Genomic DNA, 23,442 nt, shown 5'->3' on the forward strand with positions numbered 1-23,442 from the left:
GGGAAAATGATTTATTCAACATGCAGCAGCACAAATGCATTGGAGATGTATGTACAGGTAGGACTGCTGGGGATGAAGCAGGAACCTCACCCTACAGACAAGGAACATTCATAATTTAATTTCCAAAGCAGCAGGACTGGGGTGCATGGCCGTGTCCGCTGTTTCTGTTCACAGAAAGCACCTGTGCTCTCCTGCCTTCCTCCAAGTCACAGTGAGATCCACGTGCAGGCAGGGGAAGCAGTGACCCTGCTCCTCAGGACACACCACCCAGGCACTGCCCCCATGCCTACCGTGTCTAAAGTGCTGGCAAGAACATGTCTGATGCAGAAAGAATTCTCTCCTCGTCCCTTATCTCTTATCTCCCAGTCCATTGATTTGAAACAGCTTTCTTCAGAATCCAAACAAACCATCCCTCTCACCTGCCTTCTACATCAGGGAGCTCACAAGGCTGAGGTCTCCACAGGCTGCAGACCAGGACAAGCTTGGATTCCACCTTCAGGGGCTCCTGCAGCTGCCTGGTGCCTCTGATGAGGGCCTCAGGCTTGTAAATCCCCTGCGTTTTTCATCTCTAGGGTTTTTTACTCTGCAGCACAGCAGAGAAAATTCAACTACAAATTACTCCAAGCTCTGTTTGCAGCAGTGGTTTTACAGCCACCATTCATGTCCCATGGAGTTTTCCTAAAAGGCAGGAGCCTCTTCCTGTGTACTGCTTTTCTCTGTCCTGCTCCCACATTTGAGAAGAGCTGTTGCTTGACAGCCCTGCTGGAAACGCAGAGCTGAGTGCCCAAGGACTGTCCAGGCACCTCTCTGTACTTGTGTCAATGGGTTAGAAACCCCCATTTAATTTACAATGGTCTGTCTCGGAGCTCACTGAGGCACTGCTTGAGACTGGAAACTGAGAAGAAGGACGGGGCTGCTGGAACCAAGTTTTGCTGATTTGAACCTTACTTCTAGGAGACTGTAGCTAAGGGATCAGTTCTTCTGTTAGCACAGAACACTGATATCCAGCAAAACTTTCCCCTTTGTGGGCGCAATTGCACTTTGCCACTTAATACAGAGAACAAAGAAGATAGGGCATTAACCCAGGGGCTCCCCCAGGGGAACCTCTTCTTTCCTCTGCCTGCTTGTTCTAATATCCTACAGCTCTATTATTTACATCTTGTAGGTCACTGTACTCAGCCCAATAAAACACAGTATTTGACTATACTAATAATACTGCCTGCATGAGGGGACATGAGAGGCATCTCTCCTTACCCCTGGATTCAGTCACTGCCCCAGATTAGTGATTGTAAAGACAGTTCTGTGCTCCAGGTGCTGTCCTCCTCCAATACTGACCAATACCTTCCATTCCTCTTTTCCCCTCACTACGCATTTCCTCTTTTCCCCACGCTATGGAATGCAATGAAGGCAAAAAAATAACCAGTGTAACCATTTGCAGACAAAACTCAGCCCTAGCTGCCCCAAATGGATACCCCTGGGCGGCAGCCAGCAGTGTAAAATAAATACAACAAGTAAAGATACAGCAGTGTGGCACACACGGAGCGAGGGGCTGCTTACACGGGCCCTTGGGAATGAAGCAGGAGAGGGGGAAGGGAGCTAAGTGCTATTTCAGTGTAAAAAAGGAAGCATTCCCTCACGGAGCAGCATTATTGCTCAGCATGCTCACAGGCCCGTGTGGCACAAGGAGGTCACAGTCCCAGGGAGGGCTCTGCGCTGAGCTCGCGGCATCATCACCCCACAGCCTGTCGGGATCTCTGGACAGCAGTGCAGGAAAAGCCAACTACATCCCCTTCTGCTGACAGGTCTCCCCTCAAAATACAATAACTTCAAGTTTAAGAGTGGAAGATAGAACCAGATTCACCCAGAGGTCAAGGTAAAAGCAGCCAGCACTGCCTGTCACTGGCTGCCACTCAGTTCATGCTTGGCATAAGTGTTCCAGGGCCCCTTCAATGTGGGGCACAACATTCTGGACTAAAGCTACAAGCAGAGTGGTCAGGACATGTAAACAAAGCTGAACATCACCAGTGGATAGCATGTGTGTCCCTCCCCACGGCACATCCGTTCCAGTCCTGTGGGATCCTGCCCTGGTCCTGTCAGAGTCTCTGGCAGTGGCCTAAGGTCATAGATTCCCCCACTGCTCTACCGGGGGAAACTGATCCACTTCGCCCACTTCTGTGCTGGGCTGATCTCCCAGGGTGAAGGTCAGTCTGTACCTCAGCCTCACCTTCTCCTGCAGGAAAGACAAAACCCAAAAGCAACATGAGAACAGCCCCAGCTCAACAGCCCCGAACAAAACACTTCACTGTTACAGCTCTACAGAGAGCACAAGACTTCTGTGGTACAGAGCAGGGGCAGGAGGGCTCAGGTTAAGTTCATTAAGTTCAGCTATTTACAAACCTGAGTTATTCATCTTACGTTTTTTATACCAAAAAACCTTTACTGCTTAGCATGGAGCAGAAGGAGAAAAGCATAAATGACCTGTGAGCAGACACTGCACAGATGTGGCCAGCTGCTCAGCTGCTCTCTGGAGAGCCTAAAGACTGCTGCTGGAAAAGTTCAAAATTTTCAAAATTAAATTCCTCATTATGTGGAGGAAGATAAAACAGTTCCTGCTCTGAAAAATGCCGTGCAATACAGTAAGCAAGAGATGGAAGCAGCCCTTCAATGAGGGCACCTCCATATACCTCACAAAGTTTTTAAACATCCACTAAACCCCTCTGACATCCATCCTTCTACCTCAGAGCTGTCAGCTGATACTTGAAGGACACTGTTGTAATTTTCAAGTAGAAACATCTAATTTGTCAAACAATTAGAAGGTCCTTCAGCTTTGGACTTTCAGAGCTGGCTGACTGAATGAGTGACTACAGCAAGGAAAAACAGCTTCTCAGCTGCTCCCAGCATCCTCAGCAGAAAGTAAAGAGTTAACCCTGTTGTGTCCCTGGTCACAGGTACTTCCTCAGAGAATGATGGAACAGACATGATCTGACATTTGTCTGTTGGTTCATCAAAAGTACTGCTACAGCACCAGTTAATTTAGCATTGATCTAATTATCAGCAAAGCCAGGCACGTTCAGTGCACAGGGGAGTCAAACTCCTGATGCAGCTTTGCTATCCTTTAAAGCTGTGCCTGACTTGATCCTTGCTCCTTTTGCTGTGAGAGGTGTAGTGCCCCTTCTCACACCTCTCCTTGCCAAACACTTTTGGGAAGAGCCTCCTCTAGCCCTGAACTGAAACACCAACATTGCATAGTAACCACTTCCAGAGGGCACATTAGAATCACAGATAATTAAGGTTGGAAAAGACCTCCAAGATCATCAAGTCCAAACTTTTAGGAACGAACAGCTGTAGCTGCTCAAATGTTTGGTCCCACCCCTCCAGAGAGGTCAGCTGGTATCAAATGTGTCTGAGGAAGGCAGGATAAATCCCACTGTCCCTCTCACCTTTGCAGGATTTGCCAGAAGCATGACCTGAGTGATGGCAGCTGGCGGCTGGATGGGATTGAACGGAGACAGCTCAGTGCCAGAGGGTGGCTGTAGCTTCACTTTCATGGACTGCAAGTGAAATAGAAAGCAGAACCTCAGGGATGATCTCCTGCCTTGGGGACAATGAAGGATGCATGCACAGGCTGGTGGGACAACAGCACACATCCAAATGGAAGAGAATCAACCCACAAGTGAGGATGAGGGAACAAGAGCCAGCCCAGCTTGCAAAACACAGTAGGAACAGGCAGTTCTTGGCTTATCCTGTTCAGTGTTTTCTGCCTGTGACAAGAACCTTTGTGCTTTGGAAAGGGGCACAGCACAGCCTATGGCAAGGTCCCCAGTCCCTGAGTCCATGGCCAGGCCTCCCTGGATGCAGTCTCTGTCCCGTGTGTCCCTACCTTGGGCACGGCCGCCTGCAGCACGATGTTCCTCACGGGCAGCGGCGCCGTGTTCAGCATGGAGACCACCACAACCAGCACGTCCGAGCGCCCTGGCGGGCACTCCCTGGCAAAGTGCAGCAGGATCCGGAACCCATTCTTGTCGTAGGCTGTCACTGGCAGGGCACTGCCTGCCACAGAGAGAGAAGGGAGAGGATGCAGGTTCGTGCTGCAGCAGGTGGTCTGAGGCAGCATCAGGCGTTCAGGATGTTCAGCTGGAGCTGCTCATCCCTTCTCTCTACTTCATGAGCTTTGCCAAGAAGCTTTGCCTTTAAAAAATGTTCAGAGCAAGGTGAAAAGCCTGAAATACTTACTGGGTTTAATGGATTCCAAGGGAACATGGACATTGGCCAAAGAAATTTCAGGTGCTTTCATGGGACTGCCTTGCTGCTGGAATGATGCCGGCTGGAAGAGAGGACTTCCTGATCCAGCAGTGCAGCTGCTTGGGAAGGGAGCTGGAGGGGCTCCAGAGGCAGTGGCTGGCAGCCCTGCAGGTGCTGCTAATGGGGCAGGGGTGACAGTGGTTGGCAAAGTAACCCCAGGGAACACTGCAGGTGTCGCCATGCCTTGGGTGGCACTCCTGCAAGACAGACAGAAAAGCCATGGGGAATGGAGCTGGAAGTGAAGCAGGAATTTCTCTAAGACCCAGAGATAACAGCACATCACGAGGACAAAGCAGCAGCCTCGAGCTAGGCTGGAGCCTGTGACTCTGCACAAGTCTCACATGAGGAGAACTACAAGGACAGGGGTGGTGGTAGGGGTGGGGTCACTTCTCTGAGTCAAGAAGGAAATGAGGCCTCTGTACCTCAACAGCTCATTCCCCTTCACACCACACCTTTGGATCAGGCAACAGTACAGCTCTGTGCTCTGCCTGACTTTCCCTCCCAGAGGTGGGAAACTTGTACTAGTTTTTAAACTAAAACCTCTGAGAAGAAAAATCCCAATCCCACATTTCTACCAAACCAGAGAGTTGAAAGTCACCCTCAGAACCTGGCACTGCAGCAAGCCTGGCTTTCTAACTGCAGAGCCAAAGCAAAGTCAGGACTTTTGGTTACCCTTTGGCTTCTTCAAGGAGTTGTCCCAATGCATCCATCTTATGTGGCATGTTGCTCCCCACAGACGAGCTGAAGTACCCAGGAGCAGCTGGAATAGTCTTAGGAGGCCCTGCAGGGGCAGCTGGGACAGCAGGAAATACAAACGGTGCTGAGTTTGGTGCTGGGATGCTGGGAGCAGTCTGGGAGGCTGGGAAAGCAGAAGGCAGCGTGGCTGATGTCCCACACGTGGTCTGTGATGTGTGATGGAGAAGAGGGTTCCCTGCAGGGTTGCAAGCAACAGTCACCATCTTCGGATTAAAGAAATCCAGGTCCAACTGCTCATTCTGAAAGAGAGGACAGACAGATGCTCTAACTCACTGCTGCCCCTGATGCAGAAATGGCACTGCTCTATTACAGAAGGACAGAGGTTTACCACAAAAACAGGTGCTGGGTGACAAGCAGCAAAGTCTGTGGCCTAAGTCAGGGCTACTTCTGATCTGTAATTTAAGCAAAGGAAGGACTAACATCATGGGGACAGATGGGACACTGAGAAAGCCAGGTTCAGGGATACCTACTCTGTTTAAACACATCTATCCCTATTTTAGGGCTAAGCCAGACTGCCCCTCTGCCTGTGTGTGTGATCACATGCTTCTCCAAGGTGACAGAGACCTCCCACGATGTCAATCCCTCCCTCCCCTTCTCTGAGACTTCTGCTTTGTACCTCAAACATGCTCCATTGGTTGTTTTCTGAGGTCTCCTTCCCTGCTGCAGGGGCTGGGTCATTCAGGCCTGGAGGGAGAAACAATAGGAGGAGAAAATGAACTCAGAGTCATTCCTTGGCTGCTGTTTCAGTACCATCAAAACTTGATTCAGCTCTGCCAGAGCCCAAGAACCTGATGAAACACTGAGATGGGCTGCAAGTCTATGATGAGGAAAAGAGACTGACAGCACCAGCAGCCAACAGTCACGCCCTGCACACAGCTCTTCTAACCCATCCTGATTAGCACTGCCTTCTGCTGTTCACATCTGGGCTCCACAAACAGGCATCCTGCAGGCTCCCATGCACAACCTCTCTGAGGCACTTTCTCTTTAGCACACCCCCCAAAATCAGGGCTTAATCTGTCCCAAACTGTAGCCTGTACACCCAGCATGTCCCAGCAGCTCCAGAGATCAGACAGCAACTGCACTAAACAGTTACCTTCTTGCAGCCAGCTCTGGGAAGAGACTTTAATACCGACTCACTGCAGTCTAATATTCAGAATGATGCAAGGGAGTGTTCCCTGGAATCCAGGAACAGGGAGAACACAGAAGCAGCTTTTGTTAGGGTGGATTGAGCAGCCCTTTTGCAGGCCCCTCAGTGTCTTACCCAAGCACAGGAGCTCCTCATCCAGCAAGGACAGGGAGTTGGTTGTGCTGCCCTGCTGAGCGGGTGCTGTTTCCACCTGGCCGGAGGAGCTGCTGCGCAGCGGCGCGAATGTCTGGGGAGGAGGAGGGAGGATGGGGATTTCAGCTGGGCCAGGGGCTGTGCTGGGGGCTGGTGCCAGGCTGCTGGGTGGCATTGGAGGTGGCGGGGTGCTGGTGACGTCCAGTCCAGCAAGGTCAATGAGGGTGTTGAGATTACTGGTGGAGTTACTCCCTGCAGTGGACAGGAGAAGAGAACTACTAGGAAAGAAGGCAAAAGGCTCAGAGCAAACCCAGTGTGCAGAAGAAATTAGCAGAGAGATGGTTTAGATCCTCATCTCAGCATAGCTTGTGGCTCTTTGTAACAGAGGAAGGGTATTTGCTGTCCAGACTATGTAAATCAACAGAGATACTTAAAGAATTTCCATGTGAAAACCTGCTGCAACCACTGCTCCTTCCCCAGTGCTTCACAATTCATGATCTCTTCAAAATTTTTTGAACTCAGATAAGGCTTTGGGAGATCCTACAGCATTATAATAAACAAAGGCTACCAGAGAGCTGGAGAGCTGAGGGAAATTCATACCATCTCAATCTTCATATTTAGAACAGTCTTGTCCCAGTAAGATGCTGCCAGGCAGCAGCACAAATGTTTGAGTCCCAAATGGTAATTCTGTCACACTCATGTCCAGAGCTTTAAATGGTGAAGCTCAAGTGTGAAGTGGGCAACTGGCCTGAATTCACAAATGGAATTACTGGCAAAACCAGGAAAAGGACCTCTGGTCCAGCTCCTACTCTCTAGCTCTTGTGTTTTTAATAAAATTATCTTTTTCTTACACATCACCATTAAGAAACAGGACAAATGTGGGGAGGAAAATGTATGAGAACTTCCAGCCACAAAAACTGCTCAGATGCAGGTTTGCTACTGATGTCACAAAGGTTTCAGTAATATGGACTGAGCAATGGAGAATGCAAAGATGCAGCACTGCTGCTCCTGTCCAGAATTGTTTATCCACTGCTCAGGAGCCTTCTTGTCCCCCTCTGATTCACAAACTGTTCGCCACAAGAACCACCATAAGCTACTTTAACAAAACAGGAAACATTGTTCAAAAGACTTAGAACTGCAGGATTCAAAAATTAAACAACTGGCTTCTCAGGAACTCACCTTCCACTACAGACATCCCAGGGAGATCCACTTCACCATTGATCACTTGCCCCTCTATTATTTTTTTATAGGAATTTATCACACGGGATAAATTGTCACTGGCCTGCAGAATATCCCCTACAAGACAGACAAAAAATTACCTCCAAGGCTTCAGTCACTTTGTTCCCACTAATGCTGAGAGTGCTCAGTTGTCAGCTAAATTATCAGCAAGAAAAACGATGAATATTTGGCTATGAGCTCCATCACTCTGCCTGTGCCACACTTCTCTAAGCAATACCCTAACCTCTTCTAGCTCCACACACATTGCAGTAACAAGGAAAAAATGAGCCCAAGCTTGTTCCTCACAGCAACCCTCTTTCCCTCCCAAAGCAGCAGCTGTTCCCCATTATTGTTCCCATCCTCCTGAACGACCAACTTTACTATCCAGTCCTTGCCTGAACTGAAATGATAAGCACAAAGAGGGAAGAATTGTCCTTTACCAAAGCAACAGGAACCCAGAGTGAGGAGGTGACTTTACAGCTGAACCTTTGCATAGGCAAGGAGCACAAAGCAATTAAAAAAGGACAGGTGTAGCTTAGTTTACCCAAACTGCTGTCATTATCCTCTGTCTCACTGGCCAGCTTGAACAGTGTCCGTCGTTTGGTTTCACACCTTTCGTAGAGCTCCTGGAAGACAGGTTAGGACAAAGGATTTCACTTTGTGGCAGGAGCCACTGCCAGCAGCACCAGTCAGCACAGAACAACCCCCAGAACAGACCAGTCTCACTGTGTTGACCATGCCAGTGTGGCTGCACAGCCAGGATGGCCCTCCCTGCCCAGCTCACAGTGCTGAGCAGCGTTACATGAGCCTGGGGTCTAAACACAACCTGCATTCCCAACACATCTCTCAGTCCTCCCTCACATCAGCACTTATGGCCAAGTTCTAGTCTAAAAGAGATGTTCCTTCCTTGTATAGTAGTCCCTAAAAGCCTGAGGAAGAGCAGAATATTGTTTCAGCAATTAGGCTTCAATTGTGCTGCAACCACTACTGAGTCTATAACCACACAGCAGAAAGGTGGCAATAACAAAATGGTTCACAGAAACAAACCAGTTTCTTAAGCTTCTTACCACCGTTTAAGGATCTTGCTGTTAAAAATAAGTGGGTTTAATTTTTTTAATTAGATAATGTACAATTCTTAAAGGCTCTGGGCCTACCAAGTCATCCCTGGTGGCTGTTTTGATTTTTACTTTCCTGATGTTCTCCTAACCCTGTAACACAAGTTAAAACTCTTCCTCTGAAGGAGAGGGACTATTTCCTGCCCCATTCAGCCTTTAGTTTATTCATCCACAGTGCTGCAAGGGACAGTTATAACTTGCAATCTGTGTGTCCCTATAGGATCCAGAATTACAAACTGCAGCTTCTTGGTTCTGCCACGTTGCACCCTTGGAGAACAATTGCACCTCACTTCAAGCATATGTGAAACTGAGCTACTCCCCACCCAGTCTTTTGGTGAAAGGCACTAAAACCATGGATATTTTCTTGCCTGCTGTTTGCAGCAACTGCTCCTGTTTCTCAGCACTGCTCTCCGTTCTACTGCAGTGTTTGTAATTCTCTGCAAATCTCAAGTCTGTAAGAAAGGACTGACTCCAGGATTACTGGGAAGAAGCAGCAGCTCAGACCCACCTTCATGAGCTCCCTGTCAGCCTCTGATGAGTCCTCTTTGCTGTAATGAACCAGCATCTCATTCAGCAGCTTCACATTGTTGTTCACCTCCTCCAGCGTGTGCATGCGCTTTGTCACCTTCTGGATCCGAGCCTCATCCTTCAGGGTGGAAAGCACAGGTAGAAAGGCTGAGTTTGTCTCTAGAAGTTCACAGTAACACAACCACAGATATTATCTGTAAACGTGTCAAGTAATGGCTATTTAAGGCTAAGCTAGGAAAAAAGCAAACAAAACCCTTCTTTGTTCATGTGAAGCTTTGCATATTTTATTTTCACCACCATTCTGAAATTACAGGCAACCCCGTATTTTGAAAAAGTCTCATTAAATAGACTTCAATGTATAATTACACCACTAAAAAAGTTCCCAGAAGTTCCTTTCTGACCTTTTCAGAAGATTTTTTTTTGTTCACTTGATGCCATTTAATAAAAGAGATGTGTTTGAAGCAAAATATTCACTAGGAACAACATGCACACTCTGGTGGAAAATATCCACCCATCTCTGATTGGAGATTCCAACTGAAGACATAGGAGTCTCCCCTGGGAACAAGAGGAGCTTGAATGGAAATATTTTAGTAACCTATACAACCACTACAGTCCAGAAGGTACCCTTTTATTTGCCAGAATCCCAATGAGTCATTTCCTGGACTCCAGAGTTTGGAATGACTGTCATGGGTGGATGCAGCACAGCTCTACAAACAGGAAGGTGTTTCCATGAACTTGTTTGTGAGAAGACCCAGTCCAGTGACTCAGTCCTCAGCATCCAGGGGTGGTACCACAATGTTCCCATCAAACCTTGATATGAAATCCCATTTTGAGTGATGGGAATCTGGTAATTACAACAAGGGACATTCAATTCCTGCCCCATCCTCCACCAGAGACACCAACTGTAGACATTTCTGTGACACAAACATCTCCCAGGTACAAGCTAGAGACCAAATCCTAAGCTCTCCACCATTTGAAGTCAAATTGCTTAAAACCTGGAAAGCAGACTGCTGACCTGAACCAATCCTACTGGAATTTCTTACCTCTTTTACCATGGATTTGATAAGTTTGTTGGCCTCTTGTAAATCATCTGGGTTTTTGCTTTTCAGCAGCTTGGCTAGAAGCTGAAAGACAAGATGATAGTCAGGAGACAAATAAAGACCCTTGGGTAAAGGGAAAGGAATCTGTGTGAACAATTCAGGGGAAAAGGGATACAGCCCAGTATTACAAAGCTTACACAGCTTCCATAGTTACAGGGACTCCAGCATGAGTCATTTAGAGTTTATTATCTATGTGAGTTGCTGCAATCCTGCTTTTACACAGGACATATTCTGTGAAATCTCAGAGACTTCTGACACCAGATAGTTATTCCTCCCATACATTATTTTTCCTCCTGTGTGTGAAACATTCTCTGCTTTCCAGTACTTCAGCAGGATGGCACTTTAACAGGAGTAACCCCATAATGGTAAAACAGACAAGGTCTTAACTGGAACTTTGGGTTAAGCGGGTGGACAAAGCAGTGAGTTCTGCAAAAGTACAGACCATCCCCCCCCAAATAAAAGCCACATTATTATACTTTGCTTCCTTATTCCAAATGTGCACTGAGCAATCACCTTTCATTAGTGATTTTGGCACAAGTCTTCACTGTACCTTGGATTTCTCCTCATCATCAAACACCGGGTTCTTGGGACGAGGTGGTGGAGAAGGAATGAGTGTTCTGTCTGCAGGAATCACAGGATCAAACATGACAATCCCTGAAAGCAGAACGGGAACCCCTATGGTCAGCACACACCCTCACAGCAGGCAGGGCACACAGGTACTCCCAGGCTGCTGTCAAAGCCAACACACATCTGCCCCTGACACTGCCACGCTGTTCCAATGAACAATACATCCAAATCCCTGAGCTGACTTTTACCTGGATGCTCTCCCAACCCCACAACATGAGCTAAAACTCTCCCTCTGAAGGGGAGGAACCATTTTCAGCCCCATTCAGCCTTTAGTTTATCCATCCACAGTGCTGCAAGGGACGGTTATGACTTGCAATCTGTATGTCCTGATAGGACAGGATGGTTTCCAGAGCTTTCATGGAATCAATTTTTCTTGTGAAGCTACTGAGTTTTTTTCACTGTGCCTACACAAGAAATGTGTGTCAGCTGAACTAAAGGTACAGCTGCAAAGCCATTCAGTTGAAAGAACAAAAAAGGCTGCTTGGAAGCTCTTATTTTACTTTCAACTAGACTTGTTCAAATAATTTAATAACTACTTCCACCAAAATAAAAAATTCAACTTAAAAAAGGCCCTTCAAACCAAAACAAAAGTATTTGCAAGGTATTTCACTAATTTAGTTAACAGAGCCAGCCCAACCCTGCCCAAGGCATTTACACATAATGAAAAGCTTTTCAGAGAATGTCTCCCTTGTTCTATCTCCCCTCAGAGTTTGTGTTGACCCCATTTAATTAGAAGCTGTAGATTTTGTGATACTCTTGCTCAAAGCCAAGGCTGGAGAGAATACATGAGTGAGCAGCTGACTCCCTACCTTGTCTCTTCAGCATGTAGTAGGCATCCTTGATTTTGGATTCCTCTGGCAATGCCACTGTCCAGCTATACAGCAATTCAATGACTTTGGACTTCACCTTCTCTGAGACTCGGTCTCCCAGGTACTAAGGGTGGAAAAAAGGATCCAAATTCTTCATGTTCTTAATTCCTTTTTAAAAATAAAGCTTTGTGGAAGCTCAGTGATATACATTACAAGGTGTATGATCCAAGTTGCAAGATGGCCTGAGGTACATCTCCCTAGGAGGAAAAACTGCTCCTCTAATAGATTTGAAATAACAGTGAAGAGAAGCTTTGTGATTATCTTCAGCAAAAGAAAAAGCAGCTATTCTGCTAACTCCGGGATTTTGCTATTTAAAAATTACAGCAATACAGAGAACCACCCCCTCCCCCGTCTTATGGGAGAGAATGTAGGAATGCATTGCTGCATCAATCACGCCATAGGGAAGATTTTCAGCACATTAAACTCATCATGAATGTTCAGGGACTTAGCCAGGCACTCTTTACACAGCAAGTCAGCAGAATGAGGACTAGAACTCCATGGTGTGTTGTCAAACCTCTTGTTTTAACCTCTGCATCACACTTCTCTTCCACCACCACTGGAGTTCTGTTTTTTAAAACAACACAGCCCAAATTTTAGAAGCCCTTGAGTTACCTAAGAATTGGAACAGCCCAGAGACTGCATAGTGATGGCACATAAGTACAACTTCTGAGAAACTTAGTAAGGCATAAAAAACCCCCAAACAACAGGAGCTTAGCTAACAAATGCTCTTGAATATAGACTAATAAGTGCAATGAGCCAGACAGAACACTGCAAATATTTTGGATGCTGCCTTTAGCTTACAGAGATGAAAAAGTAGCTACAGCCATAAGGTTCAGGGACCAACCTTTGGAGACACAACTTTTATTAACTCGTTTAAAAAGCGAAACTTCCCAACTTCATTATGAAATCTTCTCCCACAATTCTTCATACAAGCTTCCAGCACCTGCATTCAAGGAACAGAAACAGGGGCTGAAACAGCAAAACCCTACAATAACAGTGTGTGTTCTGCTTGGAGGGGAGGTGAAGGGCCCCTGTCAGTGGGACAAGTATTCCTGCTCCATGCAGACATCAATCTCCCATCTTTAGGGATGACACATCAAGACAGGCTGGTGTCCCACCCTCAGCCAGGTGTATCTGGGTCTGTGTTATCTCGATATTTGGCCTTAACAACAAACACAAATCTTGCCTGAAGATAACAAAGGAAAGCAGCTCAAACTAAACCAGAGCTGTTTCTGGACACTTTAGAGATGGAACTGTGCTCCCTCCCACTTCCCACTCCCTCCCGGGGATCAGGGAACTCAGCCCCCAGCTGACCCCATGGACACTCCCTGTGCCCCCTCTACTCCACACAGGTGATGCCATAGGATACATGCCTGGATTTAAGAGGAGGGGTAAGGACTACCTACTGTCAAGGCTTGGACTGCCTCCCATTCCTGTGGTGACTGGATTTTATGAGCCAGGAGTCTCACAGCTATCTGTGGCCTGGAACAGAGCAGAGCCCCATTACAAACAGAGCAGGTAAACACCAGGAAGGATTTTCACACTTTCACAAATTCTGCTGTTTAAACAAAGTGTCTTCCACATAATCAAAGGGAAATGCCATTAAATACTTTTATTTTTCTATCACAAAGGCTAACAAGAAATGTTCATGGTAACTTCGTAAGCCTGGCTGTTTGCATGCATGAAAGGAAGAGAGGGCTGGTAGTCTGAGCCAGCAATTCCAGATTCCTCCTTGGGAGGGACCAAACAATTGCCAGTACAGGCCCTAGCCCAGGAAATCATTACTCTTGCATTTGTTTCCTTTTTTTCAGAAGAAAACACTTCTTCCTTAGCTCTCACGAATGCTGTGAGCCAGGAGGTTTCCTCAGTTAAGTCCAATAAGGATTTTAAAGATGCGAAGCCCCACCAGCACTATCAGTGATAACCCAATTTTATAGACTGGCAAATGGAATAATTTTGGCCAGATGAGAACCCTGGAGCTGCAGAAGCTGAAATTAGAAGCAGATTCAGAATTCCCAGTTTCCCAGTGCTCAGTCTGGATTAGCCACGCTGCCTTTCACAGGAGAGGCAGCATCTTCTCTCTGTTGTAGCCAGCTCTTCCTTGTGATATCAGTATATATAAAAGAAAATGTAAATGTTTGACGATGGAATTTCACACTTTACACGGTGAGTGTTAATTTATTAAGTCTAGAGCAGTTTGGAACACCCACCCTTCAAGTTCCTTGTTGATCTGGTCACAGAATCCAATGATGTATTCCCAGTCTTCTTGCCTGTTAGATGGGTTGGTGGCTTTATCTTTGGCAAAGGAAAGAGAACATATTACCAATCAAGAGAAGAAACAGTATAAAAGGTCACACATTTCTTAGAGAAAAGCATCTGACATCCATTGCCAGCTCTAAAAAAGGAGAAAGAAATTCACACATGGTATGTCTGTTCAGGGAAAAGGGTGTGCCCAAGTTGAGACATCCAAACATCCAGTAAGAACCACCGCTTTCAAAAGAAAACAGGTGCCAAATCTCAAGTATTTAGAAACAGGCTATTCCCATATCCTCAATGAGAGCACAGGATAAAAGATTTCAGCTCACAGCTTCCTCTGCCTGAAATGCTGTCTCTTTCTATTTGGCTGTAACATTAAACTCTTTAAAGGTTAAACCCTCACACTTTCTACATATGAAATTATTTTTGTATTCCCTGGGAATTCTGCAGAAGCAAGAGCTGGAACATCAGCTGTTTAATATCACTCATTTAGCATTAGCACTTGCTTTTGGAGTGCCAGCTGATTTGATTGATGCCTTAGCATTTCTCCTGGGATTTATGACTGAAATTTATTATTATATGTTGAGTTCTTCTTGCAAGTAATAAACACTGCAGCCTGCATCTGATCAGGAACTCAAATCCTACATGCTGAAGGCAAGAGATCGATGCTTTACTGACAGGGCTATTTCAGGCTCCTGAAGGATCCTCCCTTAAGCAGCAGGACCTCACTGACTGTACTGATTGCAGAGTAGTGAGGCTATCAGCATCTCTTTGGTTATGAATGCATCTTCTCCATACATTTTACTTAACCCTGATGCAGCAATGAATTTACAGGAGATCAGATTTCTACTTTAACTTAATTTTCCAGCCAAGATGACCAAATATTATGGGTTTTCTTTCTTGTAAGGGAAGAAACAATGCACTGTACCCGTCCCTATACATCTATGTATATCTATGAGCTGGCATTTAAGAAACCTTCCTCAAATTTTTAATATAACAGAAGGAGGTTTAGGAAATAAAATACTGCTTAGTCAGATAGTACAGAGCAGGGATGAAGGGCAGGAAAAAGCCCCACACATATCCCTGTACTTTCATCTCAGAGGGAAGCATAACAAAGCAAACACACGTTGCAGTACCAAGTGTCATTTTTTATCATCATTAAAACATATCCTTTTACCTTTCCAGAGACAGATAAAACCAGCTGCTTTAAAACTCCAAACCCTCCCTTTCCCAGTGCACCTCAGCTCTCCTACTGTGCCCATACTGCAAGGTTTGCTCAGGTTTTCCTCCTCACTGAATGATACTTGTTAAGCAAGTAAATTTTTCCATGGATTGCACGGTAAAATATTCCACAGGTGAATCTCTGTGCCTGCTGCTGGTCTTCCTGCAACCCTAGATAAGCAGAAGACAGCAGCCAGGGAGGAATAACTGCAGGATCACATCCTGTAGAACTCGCTGAGCTACAGGCTGGTCTTAAACTCAAGAGATTCAAGGGAGGCTCAGTTTAAAAGACAACTTCTGCAGAGCCAAACAACTGTTCCAAACATGTGGCACCTAAACCTTATTACCACATTTCCAACTGCTGAACATCCTGGAAGCATCATGAAACCATGGACTTACAACAATCTAAAGTCTCTTCATGCAAGTCAAACAGCACCGTGGTGGTTTGGTTCTCCAAAGCACCTCTTGTGCTGGGCAGCCCCAGAAGAAAAACACTCAGTTCCAGGCTGGAATTAAGGGAATTTACTTAATAAATGCAGGAGGAGCAGAAACAGATAAGGACACACAACCAAATGGACTCTGTTGGCTGCACAGCCTGAAATTAGAAAAATGATGTGGTACAAACATGAAAATGTAACCAACATTTCCATGTTCCAAGTGTTAATTTTAAAGCTGTTCCAAGTATCTCCAAAATTTTTTTCCAATGACACTGGATTATTTCATGCTCTCAGACTCATCTAAGTTTTTTTCTGAAAAAGCTCTCACACAAAGACAGTGAAGCCTCAGAAGGAGAGAGTGACTGCCAAAGGGAAGTGCTGTTCCACATGAAGAAACTCCCTATTTCCAACATCCATAAAACTTCCATGTGAAGCCTTGGTTCATAAAAGTTAATGAGCTTGATCACAAGTCTTGCCCTGGCTCTGGAGATTGGTGTGTTTGCATGACACAACACAACAGGGTGTATGGATACCTGTTCCCAGTCTCAGCACAGCCACAGGAACTCAGCATTCCAGCAGAGCAGAATCACCTCACTCCACTTTTCCAGGTCTGCCCCACAGGAAGCTGTGTCACGTCTATCAAGTTGTGACTTAAAATCCTCTATTTTTATGAAGAATGCTTAAAATGTGGGCAAGGAGCTCATCTGTGCTGCTTTATAAATATGCTTCAACCCTTATGTGAAAGGATTCACTCCAGGATGAAGAGCTGGTGCTCTGGAATATCAAGTCCTTGGCTTTTCTGTTGAAACTACCAACCAAGGCCCATTTGGTACCAGTTATTTGCTTCCAGAGACACTTGTCCACCTGGTCCCCTCCTGAAAATCCCAGTTCACACTGTCAACCACATGAATCTAAATTAGCAATTGGCACTACCCCAGTCCTGCCAGCACTTTTGCCTCAGTTTTCAGCTTTTTTTTAATGTGCTCAGGACAAACAAAGCTGCTTCACACCCACCCTGAGCATCAGAGCCACTCAGCCCTCAGGTGCTCTGCCAGACTGAAATGCTAATGAGGCAACATTCAGATTAATAATTAGATATGAAACAAAGGTGTTTGTTTTCTCTAGAGAGAAATGATGCTGGAATGCAGAGAACCACAGAGCAGCTGGAATGAAGAGAACCACAGACGATTAACTGGCTGGTAATGAATGCTCCTGTTTTCCTGGGTGCACTTCTCTACTGAAATGAGACAAAAGCCACCCCAACAAAGAGTTTCCCCAGGTCAGGCTTAGCCTATGAATTGGGAATCCCCAACCCGGGCAAGTCCAGTCTAACAGTCAGACTCTGTTTGCATCCCTAGGCAGAAAAGAATGCTGAGACAGAAAACCCAAGGAAAAAAGAAATTAAGACAATTATAACATTTTATCCATTTGTATCTGTTCCACAGTGGAACACTGCCTTAGCCTGACATGAGTGGGATACAAGAAGCTTCCTTCTGGATGCAGCAGAAAAAGCAGCACTGGAGTCAAAGGCTCCAGCTGTGTTTGTACAACTGACATTATCTCCTAACCTCCTTCTGTTTCATCTCAGTGCAGAAGCAGAGCCTGCCAGCCAGGAGGGAACAGGAAGGATCACCTTCTCTCATCCCAGCTGCCTGGAATGAGGCAGGACATGCAGATGCCAGATCATCACTGGCTGAGGCGCAGATCTTGCTGCAGCAGCCGGACACGAGGATGATGTTACTTCATGGGTCTGTGACTCCACCTGATGCCAGAGGCAGGGCAGCAGGAGGCTGCACACCACCACAGGAAAAAACCCCAACATTGTCAGTAAGAAATTCTCCATCTTCCCACGGCTGGGAAGTTGGCTGTGCTGCTAAGCCATTCCCTTTAGGAAGGGCACAGCATGGCACACCGTCAAGGCTGGCATTAGCCACAGCTTTATGATGATCACTATAAAAAGCCCCTCGGGAAGGCAGGTGAAAGCCGGGAGCTGCACCAGCTCTGCCTGCCCGGCCTCACGACTCGGCCGGTAACTCCCGGGCACGGAAGGCTCCGCGCTCCCTGCGATGGGAGGGGCGATACAGCCGCACCAGCAGCGATCGCTGTAGCAGTGACCTGGCATAAAAGCATCCTCCTAAATCGGAGAGCAGCACTCAAGCCTTGAAAAACGTGTGCCCCTCTGCAATCAGGCTCGCTGCAATTCTTCTCACAGTGAGTAAGGCCTTTGCAACTGTTCCCTTTAACCCCTTGGCCAAGGACAGATCACCTCTCCCTTAACTTCCTCAATTAAAGAAATATCTCCACAAAACAAGCAGTCAGGAAACATTCCAGGCTATACAACCCAAAATATCCTTCCTACTAGAGATATTTTCACACACAAACTGAACTGGGTGAATCAGCTCTCCTCAGAGGAAGATTGCAAGGAAGGGATGTGGGTGTTCCTTCTTGTGTCTCACTGGCTACAACAAAAGATATTGACAAATTGTGGGAGTTCAGAGGAGGAGCAAAAACGGTAAGGGGACAGAAGGGATTGAGCTAAAATGAGGAGAGCTGAAAACATCTTTCAGCCAGTAACTCGTATAACAGATCATGACAGCATGTACATGTTCGAATTTTATATAAAAATACCAAAAAAGGAGAATTATCTAGTCTTGTTTATGGAAGGATAGCTCCAAGGGTAACAGGTTTTGCACTCTAAGGTATTTGGGGTAATGACCGTCTTCTGCTGTTTGCCCAGTGCCTGACTACTTGGAACTTCACTTCCTGCCATAATTAAACAAATAACTATTAAAAAAAAAAAAAAAAAAAAGAAAATCTAGGCAACAGGCTATGATGTGCAGGATGGCCTCCCAGGGACAGCAGCAGGAGCTCCTGTGTGTGGAATACACAAAAATCAGTTACAGTTATGACTGATTCATTCAGGAATCACATCGCTGTGTTCTGTATAGCCAGAGCTGAAATGCCATGGGCAGCACGGACAGACACACAGGCAGAAGACACTCAGAAGGGGCTGGGCATCAACAGACAACGGAGGTTTGTCCCCTCTAACCTTTAAGGTACCTTATCCTGACAAAGGGTTTTGATATATTCCAGCTTGTACAGAATGGATGCCCACAACTACCGTGAAACTGCAGCCAGGCATAAAGCGGGATTCGTCTGCTTGAAAATCACAGTTGTGTAACACACGAATACAATTCATCTGGGAAACCCCACAGTTCTGAACCTCATGAACGGCACTCAGGCTGTACACTCGGCTGGCCACAACCCAGGCAAGGGAAGAGACGGGAGGGACAAACACGAACCATGACCCTTTACGGACAAGAAAAAGCAGGTGCAGAGCACGGCGAGCCGCAGAGCCGCCCGCATCTCCCACGGGGAGCTGGGACCGGCCCCCACCGCTGCCGCGCCCCGCACCGAGGTGACCGCCGGGAGGGGCGGCCCCGGCTCTTCCTCCGGGACGCCGCATCCCCGCCGTGCTGAGCCCCCGTGCCCGGTGTGCTGAAACTCCCGGGCACCCGCGGGGGCTGCGCCAACCCGTCCCTAAGGCGCTGACACCCCCCGGCCTCCCCGGGACGCCCGCCCGGCTGAGGGGGGCGGCGGAGTCGTGCGACCGAAGGCCGCAGGGAGGTGACGGGAAGGGGCTGAGGGGCCGGGGGACGGCGGGGCCTGGGGTCGGACGGTGCCGGAGCGGGGCGGGCGGTGCCCCCGCGCCCGCGGTACTCACTCAGCCACGACTCCAGGCTCTCCCCCTCAGCCTCCGCCATGTTGCCGGAGCGACCCGGGGCCCGCCCCGCCCGCGCGAGAGCCGCGCGAGGGGGGCGGCGCCAGCTCCGGGCCCGCCCCCAGCCGGGGTGGCCCCGCCCCGCGCGGCCGCGCGCGCAGGGAAGATGGCGGCGCCCGGCGCGGCGGGGCTGGGACGGCGGCTGCGGGCCTGGCTGCCCCGGTGAGCGGGGAGAGGGGGCGAGGGGGCTTCCCGCGGGCGCACGGGCAGCGCTGGGGGGCTGCGCCCCACCGGGGGAACACGGGCAGCGCGGGGGGAGGCCGCGGGGCGGCTCAGCGGGAGCGCACGAGGGGTGCGGGGACGGTGTGCGCCGCACCGGGAGCACACGGACGGGTCGCCCGCCTGTTTTTGCCGGGCTCGTGCAGGCATAGAATTGTCAAGGTTGGAAGAGACCTTTAAGGTCATGCAGTCCGACCGTGCACCCAGCACTGCCACTGTAATCCCTGAACCCGTCACCCAGCGCCAGGGATGGTGACTCCACCGCCTCCCTGGGCAGCCGCTTCCAATGCGAAAATGTGAAAAAAGGGATAGAACCCCGCACTGAGCTGCTCGCCCCACTGCCACTGATGCCTCTCACATCTAACGTGTCGTTCTGAGGCGTGTTCACATCTGTCCACGTCTGTCCAGCTGCATCCCTGTCACGACACAGCGCGTGCCTTGGGTTACAGCCCCGCTTCTCCTGTTCCTTGCAGGATGGTGCCGGTGAGATGGAGCCGCTACAACCCCAGCTACCTGGAGCCAGAAGTGAAAAAGGAATCGTATGAGAAACCTTTAGAGGAGCTGACTGAGGAGGAAAGGGAACAAATGGAGCTTAAGGCTGTTCAACCAATCAAAGCTGCTCCTCCCTCTCTCTCCAGTTCCGTGTTCAGCGACCCCATGATTAGGTCAGAGAAAGCAGCAGCTACTCCTCTCTTCAGAAACGGCTGGGAGCTGTGCTGCCCTCCTCGACCTTCACCTGCTGGCTGCATATTGCCTTTTGTTACAGCATAATCCCTATATTCTGGGTTAATCTTTTCCCATCAACCGATCCATTGTCCTGCAGTGATTAGAGATAATTAACAGCAGATCTGGCAGCACCCACACTTAACCATGGGAACAACACAAAGGAATGGGGGTGGGGGGGCTTATTTCTGTGTGTGATAAAATCAGAATTCATATCAGATCCCATTTGACTTCGTGTTTACAGTAAATTCACCAATATGATGATGAAGAGTGGAAATAAAGTGCTGGCCAGAAGCCTCATGTCTCAGGTAAGAACTCATGTTTCTTCTCACTATTATGTTAAAACAAGACAAAATGGAAGGCCAGGATGTCAAACTCACTGGAACTGGAAATTACCAGAACTCAGGTGGTCCATCTCTGGTCTTGATGTGTTTCCCTGTGCCACACGTTGCTCTCAGCATGATTCCTCTGATAAACCATGGTTTGTTTGATAAAATGTACATTGCCCCACCCTTGTTGGCTCACAGACCAGCAGGTAACAGCTTCATGGAGAACCTTCTCTTTCCATCCTTCAGTATTCCTGTGTCCTTCTGTACTGCATAAATGCAGAGAATACCCTTAAAAAGCATCATTTTCTCTAAACATCATCTTTCCAGCTCTCTGTCATGCCTTACCCTCTGTATAACTTGCCCTTGAAGTCCCACAAATGTGTCACCTATATGACAGAGCTTTGAGCCTGCTCTGACCCACAGCAACTGGTATTAACTGGTGGTCCCATCTGGTCTCTTCCACCCTTGAAATCCCTTGAAATGGGAACACATTTTACCCAAATGTTTCCAATTGACTGCTGATTCCTTGTTACAGAAGAGCACATGGGCTCTGGAGTCCAGGCTTTGCAGGGGAGGATGCTCAGTGCACAGACCCCTATTCCAGCCTCCACTTTGTCCCTGCCCTTCCCTGGCTTCTGGCCCGGGTTTGTGCTGCTTGTCCCCCTCACCCCAAATGCAATGTCTGATAAAACAGTCTGAAGAGCTGGAAGAAGGTGAAGTAAAACTTGAGTTAAAGAATTCCCAATGGGTCTTTGGCCTCTGGGGCTGGAGGACCAGCTGCTCAGGTGAAAATGGGGTGCCTGTAAAAGTGATGTAACGTCATGGAGTGGGAGAATCCATCTGCTCTGTATGTCTTCTTTTTTGCCTTTCTTCCAAGACTCTGGAGGCCATTAAGAGGAAGCAGCTGGAGAAGTACCATAAAGCTCCAGAAAATGAGAAGGAGACAATTGAATGCAACCCCTACGTTATCTTCCACCAGGCTCTCAAGAACTGCCAGCCCATCATTGGGCTCAGCAACATCACCAAAGGAGGCAAAACCTACCAGGTGAAAGGGGGGCTGGGAGCACATCTGGTTGGGAGAAATTAGGTAGGGAGGCAGATGAACTGGTTTCCACCCCATCAGCTCAAGATCTTCTCTCCTTGAAAGAGCCCCTTTGCAATCTGGAATAAACCAGCACCTAGAAACTGTCCAGAATCAGGATCCCCACCTATGAGTATTGTGATTTCCCTGTCACAGAATCACTAATGTTGGAAAAGACTTCTAAGATCAATCAAGTCCAGCCATTAATCAGCAGCAGTCTCTGGTTCTCTGACTAGATGTGAGGAGAAATACACAGCAAGTCTTTTCCAAGGAGACAGAGATCAGCAGCAAAAGAATTGGTAGTGCTTGAACTACCAGTCCTATCCTTTCCATTGCACTATGTTGCTTGGGAGAGGTCCCACAGCCCTGGGGCAGGTCAGCGTGGCAAAATGGGTCACCTAGATCCAGTGGGATATTTAAAACACAAGCAGAACCTGTCTCTGAGTACAGGCTCTGCAACCCTTGGGTCCTGAAGGAGAGGTGAGATGTGGAGGTATTTTGAATTAGATGATCTTTAAGGTCCCTTCCAACCCAAACCACTCTGATTCTGTGACTTCTCTGTATTCAGTGCAGGGATGGGGTGACCATCTCCCATCTCTGCTAACACAAACCAGCCTGGATCCAGCTCCCAAACAGGCCAGCATTTCCATTTTGGTAGCAGTGGCCAGTTCCTAAGGACAGAGCAGGAGAACTGGCAGGGCTCAGCTGTCGGGAGCAGGTCTGGCTGCAGAGAGCAGCACAGTGAACATCTGCAGGTGCCAGCTGGTGCTGTGGGGCTGCTGGGGAGGAGCAGGTTGCTGATAACTGCCGTGGTTTAACCCTTGCCCAGGTGCCCGTCCCACTGACGGACAATCGGAAGCGCTTCCTGGCCATGAAGTGGTTGATCACTGAGTGCAGGGAGAACAAGCACCGCCGGACAATGATGCCAGAAAAGCTCTCCCAGGAGCTGCTCCTGGCCTTCAACAACGAGGGGCCTGTCATCAAGAGGAAGCACGTCCTGCACAAGATGGCAGAAGCCAACCGGGCATATGCCCACTTCCGCTGGTGGTAGGGACCCTGCATGGGACACGCTGCCACGGCCTGGAGAGCAGAGCCCCAGGGCTGCCAGCCTGGGAGAGGGAAAGGTGGAACATCCCTTGCAGGCAGCTTCTGATCTAACCCAGGGAAAGCTCACACGATCCCCATGAGGTTCTTTTTCTTTGTGCTTGTCTGGATGGGGGAAGGGGGAATCTGAGTTACCAGCCCCAGCAGGGATGCTCCAGTTATTTCATAATCACTTCCCTGTGAAGACAAGCCTTAGATGTTTTTCTTACAGCAATGCTAAACAAAATCACCTTTCACTCACCTGTTTCCTGGGGATCTGAAAGTCTCTCTGCTCCTCAAATCAGCGATGTTTTTGGCTACAGAGCTACGAGCAGAGCTGGATCCTCTTCCACACCATAACCAGCCTTAGAGGGATTGGTACAACAGGCAATAAAAGGCCCTTTTTGATTTTTGGTTCTGGTCATCAGCAACATTGTCTGCACAGATTTGATGGGAATGTTAATGAAATAAAACCAGTTTTATGGGAAAGGTTTCCCGATTCCAGACCTTTGTCTCTG

At 48.0% G+C, this 23,442-nt stretch overlaps 2 protein-coding genes across 7 annotated transcripts; one reads left to right on the forward strand and one right to left on the reverse strand.

The window, feature by feature from the left end:
• Window positions 1-351: 351 nt before the first annotated feature.
• GGA3 (golgi associated, gamma adaptin ear containing, ARF binding protein 3) lies at window positions 352-21,630 on the reverse strand. Of its 6 annotated transcripts, none has more exons than XM_069032361.1 (17): window positions 20,828-21,630; window positions 14,005-14,089; window positions 13,201-13,276; window positions 12,639-12,737; window positions 11,735-11,858; window positions 10,849-10,952; window positions 10,242-10,322; window positions 9,179-9,316; window positions 8,100-8,181; window positions 7,517-7,633; window positions 6,320-6,589; window positions 5,675-5,742; window positions 4,975-5,297; window positions 4,234-4,499; window positions 3,881-4,050; window positions 3,441-3,551; window positions 352-2,230 (listed from the first exon to the last, which is right to left on the reverse strand). In XM_069032361.1, exons 1-17 carry the CDS (start codon window positions 20,844-20,846, stop codon window positions 2,120-2,122), a joined length of 2,244 nt encoding a protein of 747 aa, XP_068888462.1. In that variant the 5' UTR covers window positions 20,847-21,630; the 3' UTR covers window positions 352-2,119. The 6 variants fall into 6 exon arrangements, with proteins under 6 accessions (XP_068888462.1, XP_068888465.1, XP_068888460.1 ...); XM_069032364.1 differs by lacking the exon at window positions 20,828-21,630 and adding an exon at window positions 20,067-20,110; XM_069032359.1 differs by lacking the exon at window positions 20,828-21,630 and adding an exon at window positions 19,433-19,538.
• Window positions 19,556-23,413, forward strand: MRPS7 (mitochondrial ribosomal protein S7). The gene is made up of 5 exons (XM_069032370.1): window positions 19,556-19,651; window positions 20,182-20,373; window positions 20,676-20,739; window positions 21,638-21,805; window positions 22,671-23,413. Exons 1-5 carry the CDS (start codon window positions 19,596-19,598, stop codon window positions 22,890-22,892), a joined length of 702 nt encoding a protein of 233 aa, XP_068888471.1. The 5' UTR covers window positions 19,556-19,595; the 3' UTR covers window positions 22,893-23,413.
• Window positions 23,414-23,442: the final 29 nt, after the last annotated feature.

This window comes from Aphelocoma coerulescens, chromosome 18 (genome assembly GCF_041296385.1).
Source record: "Aphelocoma coerulescens isolate FSJ_1873_10779 chromosome 18, UR_Acoe_1.0, whole genome shotgun sequence".
Taxonomy (NCBI): domain Eukaryota; kingdom Metazoa; phylum Chordata; class Aves; order Passeriformes; family Corvidae; genus Aphelocoma; species Aphelocoma coerulescens.

Bases quoted from the DNA above. Each gene is read 5' to 3' on its own strand.
- GGA3 (XM_069032358.1), bottom strand. From the start codon at position 19,074: ATGCGGGCGGCTCTGCGGCTCGCCGTGCTCTGCACCTGCTTTTTCTTG. The intron at 10,323-10,848 runs GTACAGTGAAGA...CTTGTCTTTCAG, and splicing joins ATGATGAGGAGAAATCCAAG to CTTCTAGCCAAGCTGCTGAA. The intron at 7,634-8,099 runs GTAAACTAAGCT...TCTGTCTTGTAG, and splicing joins GGATAATGACAGCAGTTTGG to GGGATATTCTGCAGGCCAGT.
- MRPS7 (XM_069032370.1), top strand. From the start codon at position 19,596: ATGGCGGCGCCCGGCGCGGCGGGGCTGGGACGGCGGCTGCGGGCCTGG. The intron at 19,652-20,181 runs GTGAGCGGGGAG...TGTTCCTTGCAG, and splicing joins CTGCGGGCCTGGCTGCCCCG to GATGGTGCCGGTGAGATGGA. The intron at 20,374-20,675 runs GTCAGAGAAAGC...TCGTGTTTACAG, and splicing joins TTCAGCGACCCCATGATTAG to TAAATTCACCAATATGATGA.